Raw genomic sequence first — 6951 nt, 5'->3', positions numbered from 1 at the left:
TTTTTCTGTGTATTGCTTATCCGTCAGTGTCAATCAACAGAACATAATCAAGAACCTCCAAACAAGCTAAAAAGACCTTGGATAAGATCCATGCCAGGGACTCTTGGCCAAATGTGTCCTGAGAGACTCAGTTTACTTGGGACACGGCATTGTTCAGGGGTCAGCAACTTCTTCCAGAAAGGGCAAGGGAGTAAATATTTTAGGCTTTGTGGGTCATAATTACCCAATTCTACAATTTTAGTGCAAAAGCAGCCATACGCAATGAACAGCCATAGTTATGTTCCAATAAAATATGATTTACAAAAATAGAAGGTGAGCTGGATTTGGCCCATGGGCTAGTGTTTGCCAACCGCTGACATAGATTAAAAATTGGAATCTGAGTAACTTTGAGCAGACTGTATTTTCCAGTTCCTCACAAGTTTGGCCCTCCTGCCTCACACCCCCACCAGTTCCCACTGTAAGTTTCCTATCTGGCACCAATAAACATATATTTACATACATTAACCCACTTGATCATCACAGAAACCTTATTTTATCCCCAAGAAAAATGAGGCCAAAGAAGTTAAGTAACTTGACCAAGGTCAGATAGCTATGGCACAGTGAGGACTGAACCAGCTATCTGGCTCCACGTCTGTGCCCTTGATCAGCATGTCACACTGCTCAGCAGGCACCTGACTGCACACACCAGGACAGCAGATCACCAAGAAGACAGTGTGCCTCTACCTCCCCCGAGTCCACAGACTATAGCAGGTATTCCAGGGGCCTGGTGGCAGAGACTAGAAGCAGCAAGGTTTGCACATGTGCTCCTGGGAAGGAAGACTGGGGGTGACTGGGTCAGGCACTAATAGCAGCAAGAAGTGACACAATAGCTGGCAGTCTGCAAGGGCAGCCGGCAGGCAAAGGGAAGGAGAAACGGGGAATTTACCGGTTGGTCAGCTACTTAGAGCCAAGCACTCTACAGAATCCCAAACATCCCAAGACCTTGCTACTCATGGCATGCTTTACCAACAGCCCAGCAGCATCACCTGGTGCTTGTGACAAAGGCAGGATCTCGGCCCCAGCCCAGGTCTGAGTCAGTACCTGCATTTTAACAAGATCACAGGTGCTATTTCAGCTAAGAAGTCCTCCTATACGTGATAGTTGTCACTGCTCCCACTGACAGGAACCTAAGCCTCCACAAGGTGAACTACCTCACGTGCTGGCTAAGTGGCCAAGCCAAGCCCAGCTGGTGATTCAGAAGCCATGCCTATTCTCCTGAAGTGGTCAAGGCAAGGCCCCCGTAATGTATTAATAAGTAGTAAGAACACAGAGTGGAATCATAAACCTGTAAGATACTGACCCTGCATCATTACCCAAAGATTCAGTTATGCTCAGGATACTATTTTTAAATAAATATGAAAATTAAAGCAGTACAGTTAAGCAAAACTTCAATTAATGTGAGTTTCCATATTTTAAAAATTGCTTATTTCTACGCAATTAACTAATTTTTCATTTCCTGATGACTTTAGGTAACAGGATGTAGAAGGATCTTGAACTNAATCAGGTCTCACAGGAACTAATAGAGCGAGAACTCACTCACTTATCCCCCCTCCCCCAGGGAGAGCATTAATCCATTCATAAGGGATCTGCCCCCATGACTCAATCTTTTTCCAACACTGCAACATTGGGAATCAAATTTCCACATGAGTTTTGGAGGGGACAGCACATCCAAACTCCATCAACCTCCTTAAAGGACAGCTGTGAAGGGCTCTGAGAAGTAGAAACGCTGCACAAATTTAAGGCCCTTTTTATTATCAAATGCTTATGAATGAGGGCTAGCTTTTGCCCGGTGCCTGGCTATCCTGTGTGTCCCTCCAAGGCTCATTCTCACTGTCCACCTGTTTTCCAACACCAAGTGAAGAATCTCATTGATCCAGCTCAGCTTTCTGAGCTAGAATCATGGTTCCAATCACCAACAAGGTGGACTGCCTTGGGTCAGAGGACAACCCCCTCCAATCAGCCAAGGTTAGAGGGAGTCACATGGTGGCATTTAACACTCAAGTGCCTGGGTAGGGGGGGAGAGTCACTGAGGACAGAGGGAGGTGGAAAAGAGCACAGCAGGATTAATAGCACAGCAGGTATCTTTGGAATTTCAAGGAGCCCTTGATCAGCATGTCACACTGCTCAGCAGGCACCTGACTGCACACACCAGGACAGCAGATCACCAAGAAGACAGTGTGCCTCTACCTCCCCCGAGTCCACAGACTATAGCAGGTATTCCAGGGGCCTGGTGGCAGAGACTAGAAGCAGCAAGGTTTGCACATGTGCTCCTGGGAAGGAAGACTGGGGGTGACTGGGTCAGGCACTAATAGCAGCAAGAAGTGACACAATAGCTGGCAGTCTGCAAGAGCAGCCGGCAGGCAAAGGGAAGGAGAAACGGGGAATTTACCGGTTGGTCAGCTACTTAGAGCCAAGCACTCTACAGAATCCCAAACATCCCAAGACCTTGCTACTCATGGCATGCTTTACCAACAGCCCAGCAGCATCACCTGGTGCTTGTGACAAAGGCAGGATCTCGGCCCCAGCCCAGGTCTGAGTCAGTACCTGCATTTTAACAAGATCACAGGTGCTATTTCAGCTAAGAAGTCCTCCTATACGTGATAGTTGTCACTGCTCCCACTGACAGGAACCTAAGCCTCCACAAGGTGAACTACCTCACGTGCTGGCTAAGTGGCCAAGCCAAGCCCAGCTGGTGATTCAGAAGCCATGCCTATTCTCCTGAAGTGGTCAAGGCAAGGCCCCCGTAATGTATTAATAAGTAGTAAGAACACAGAGTGGAATCATAAACCTGTAAGATACTGACCCTGCATCATTACCCAAAGATTCAGTTATGCTCAGGATACTATTTTTAAATAAATATGAAAATTAAAGCAATACAGTTAAGCAAAACTTCAATTAATGTGAGTTTCCATATTTTAAAAATTGCTTATTTCTACGCAATTAACTAATTTTTCATTTCCTGATGACTTTAGGTAACAGGATGTAGAAGGATCTTGAACTTGGCCATAATGGATAGACTCCTCTTCTAGGCACATCTCTGGTGCTGGCTGGAGCCAGTAATTAACTAATTTTTCATTTCCTGATGACTTTAGGTAACAGGATGTAGAAGGATCTTGAACTCGGCCATAATGGATAGACTCCTCTTCTAGGCACATCTCTGGTGTTGGCTGGAGCCAGCGATCAGAATGCCTGGGGTGGAGGTCAAGAAACCAGAATTCTAGCTCTTGGGTTAAGAAGAGAGACTTGTACTTGGGATTAGGTGGTGAGAGGTCTCATTTGATGCTAAGGGGCTTGAGCAGAGATGCTTCCTAAGTTGGTGCCCTTGGGATTCTGAAGTCCACCAGCAGGACTGCCCCCTCCACTTACCTCCCCACCATGTATTACAATATCAGGCCACTCTGGGTACCTCAGTCATGAATTTGGGGGCAGGAGATTGAGGGGGCAGCCTGTTCTTCCTTAGCCTCTCTATATTTAATAGACTCGTGTTTCTTGATAGACATTTGGAATGTGGGACAACCTAACACTTTAGTAGGTGTCCTTGATATGACTATAAGGAACAGAAAGCACTCAGGATACTGCAAGGGAACAGAATGTGATAAAAGGATACATGATCTGGGAGGAGAAAATTTTAAAAGGCTGCCAGGAACTCCAGCAGCTGCTTTCTCTCTCTCTAGGCTGCGTGAGTTGTATATGTCTGTCTGCCTTCCACCCTACCCAGCCCCTCCAGGAGCCCCCACTTCTCTCTCGGTGATGCTTCTCCTCCCACGGTGGTCTCCATCGTCCTCTCAACAGCGCCCTCTCCCTTTCAACATCAGTCCCACTTCCTCATCATGTGGACATGTGAACGGCTTCTGCCTCGGCCTCATCACAACTCTGGTCACATCCTGTGTGTCCCTCCAAGGCTCATTCTCACTGTCCACCTGTTTTCCAACACCAAGTGAAGAATCTCATTGATCCAGCTCAGCTTTCTGAGCTAGAATCATGGTTCCAATCACCAACAAGGTGGACTGCCTTGGGTCAGAGGACAACCCCCTCCAATCAGCCAAGGTTAGAGGGAGTCACATGGTGGCATTTAACACTCAAGTGCCTGGGTAGGGGGGGAGAGTCACTGAGGACAGAGGGAGGTGGAAAAGAGCACAGCAGGATTAATAGCACAGCAGGTATCTTTGGAATTTCAAGGAGCCCTAGGATCTGAGGATAAAAAAGAATCTTCCAAATTATCTAGTCCAGCCATGCCCTCCCACACTCCCCTGCTGTGATCTTAAACCTCCCAGGATAGACAGGTGTCATTTCCCTTCCTAAAATCTCTGTAGCAAAGGGGGATTGATTGAATGGGGAGGGAAGAATGGGGCATGGGATGGGAAAAACCATTTACAAAATCTCCTGAAGCTGAAGCCCATGTTGAATGCAACTTTGGAAAAGTGATTGGAACACCACCTCGTTTAAAAGGCACATCTGTTTTTTGTGTGCATTCACTAAATACTCAGGGATGGAGACATTTTGGAAAAAGAAAACTAAACTCTCACATACTGTGCTGTGTTAAAAAGTTGGAGAAGTTGTCCTGAATTCATGTGAAAACTTTACAGTATTTTCCATCTTCTTGGGCCTTTCCCAGCACAGAATGCTGGAATGATGCATTAAAACCCTGGATTTTTGATATTCAGGCAAAAACGACTATGGACACTCTTCTGCTCAGCCTTTTATTAGTTCCTGGGTGATGCTCAGTATGCAGAAGATCAGGTCACCTGCAGAGTTCTAACACCTCAATTAGGAAAAATTTCCAAATCACACTTAGAATTACTTGAGCAACATGGTTTAACTCTTTTGGAATTCTGACTGGCATCAAGGAAGTCATCCTTTTACTGGCAGTATTATCTATCCAAAACAGGTAACTAAAAAAAGCTTTCAGAACCAATTCACTGTTTTGTTTTTCTAGCAAAACAGAAAAAGCTGCCAGAGGCACCTAGAGGAGGCTGCACTTGGTTCCAAAAGAGAAGTGAAATAATTTCAAGGTCAAGCCCACACAGACAGGCAAGCTATTTTCTTTGAGCAGACACAGAGGAGAGAACGGAGTTGAGCTTTCCTTTAAAAGCTCAAGTCTTCCTAAAACTAATGTCATGATCCATTCATTTCACAACCAAGCTTAGAATGAGAGCACCCAACGTGCCCTTTTTAATCCAAGTTTGGTTGAAATTCAGCTGAAAAATGCCCCATTGGGACAGGGCACATTTTGACATAAGGGAAGCAGAGACATTTAATATATAAATTCATGGGAACATCCTAAATAGCTGAGTACAGTCTGGATTAATTTTATTTTACTTGAGAGAAGAAAGAGTTGAGTAACATAGACAGGAAATAATTCTTATCAGCTCAGCTTTGGTTCTACTGATATTTTGAGCCAGATGCTTCCATGTGCCCAGGAGGCTGTCCTGTGCACTGGAGGATGTTATAGCACCCCTGGCCTCTGCACACTAGACGCCAATAGTGCCACCTCCCAGACATGACGACTAAAATTGTCTCCAAACACTGCTAAATTCTCCCCTCACCCCTCGGGGATTAATCCTTACATTTAGGAAGAGGCATGTTTTGTTTTGGTGGCTGGCCAATAGGGGGATCTGAACCCAAGACTTTGGGGTTATAAGGCTGTACTCTAAGCAACTGAGCTAACTGTCCAGCCCTCAGGAAGAGGCATGTTTTGAAGTTCTGGAGACTTCTGCTCTATAAAAACATTTTCTCAAAATAAAGTATGACATTTGCCTACTGAGGCAGAGCTCCTATATAAAAAGATTTTTATTGTCTGCCTATCAATGGGTCACACCCGATCCTGTTTTCTCCTTATACCTGTCCCAGTGTACTCTGGAGATCACCCCAGGTTTAGAAAATCTGGTTCAGTCTGTGGCCAAGAGCACCATTTCATCCAAGACCTCCCTGAGCAAACTGCCCACAGTTGGCCCTGGCTGGCATTCCCATTCCAGGCTGAGTACTGACTACAATCAGAAGGGTGTCAAGGTCACTGTGTTCCCCAAGAAAAGAGCTACCTTCCTTCACAGACTACTGTCAATAAGGCAGAGGAAAACACTCACTTGGCAAGGGTTCCTCTATGCAGTGCCTAGCTCCAGAATGATACCCAACCCTTGCAAGGTTCTGGCTCTTGGGAACAAGTACTAGATACGAAAAAGTCACTTCCGACATGCAAAGAGTGGAAGGGTTTCTTGTCTGGCTACTGCACGGATGAGCAGCTACAGCCTTGGCTACACACCCAAATGCTGAGCAACCAAATCCTTGCACATTCTTATTTACTTCTAAGCAGATTCCATCAAGCCCTGGGCACTTGGCTTGATTATTCCCTGGATCAAAGTTAAATTAAGTTACCCAACAAGCTTCTTTTCAGCAGATTCCATCAAGCCCTGGGCACTTGGCTTGATTATTCCCTGGATCAAAGTTAAATTAAATTACCCAACAAGCTTCTTTTCAGAGAGAGAGAGAGAGACACGCACACAGACTGACTCACCTTCCAGAAGCTATCCACTTTGCCATACACAAGGGACTGGTTCTGCCTTTTGATTTCGTTAATGTGGTGGATGTCGCTGGAGTTCAGGTGCTGCTCGACCACAAACCCCAGAAAGCTGTTATCTGGGGTATGAGCTGATGTGGAAAGGAAAGGACAGGGCAGTCAGAGTCCAATCAGCAAGAAACAGCAGCAACAATTACAAATTTCATACCAGCCACTGCACCCGTAATTACATGTTTTCATTTTACCCTGCTCTTTCTTACCTGGGAGGGGTGAGAAAGCTCTCCCCCATATCCCTAGCAAAACCTTCACATGAGAATAATTTTCTCCAGGAAGGATTAACCTGAACCAAATCCTACTCTTTTTAGGGGGAAATCCACTTATCTAAAAGTCATCAAACT

General features: G+C 45.6%; 1 protein-coding gene across 1 annotated transcript in view; it reads right to left on the bottom strand.

Annotated features, from left to right (window-relative positions):
• Nucleotides 1-6550: 6550 nt before the first annotated feature.
• Nucleotides 6551-6951, bottom strand: part of LOC103600145 (alpha-1,6-mannosylglycoprotein 6-beta-N-acetylglucosaminyltransferase A) — a gene marked incomplete at its 3' end in the record, with an annotated part of 135550 nt that continues 135149 nt past the window's right edge. Inside the window, exon 11 of the mRNA XM_008584376.1 lies at nt 6551-6684. Within this exon, the coding sequence (XP_008582598.1) occupies nt 6551-6684 (134 nt within the window). The remainder of the gene's footprint in view (nt 6685-6951) is intronic.

Source organism: Galeopterus variegatus, unplaced genomic scaffold, assembly GCF_000696425.1.
Source record: "Galeopterus variegatus unplaced genomic scaffold, G_variegatus-3.0.2 Scaffold3251, whole genome shotgun sequence".
NCBI lineage: Eukaryota > Metazoa > Chordata > Mammalia > Dermoptera > Cynocephalidae > Galeopterus > Galeopterus variegatus.
Note: the sequence above shows the minus strand (reverse complement) of the source record. Positions and strands in the feature narration are given on the sequence as shown.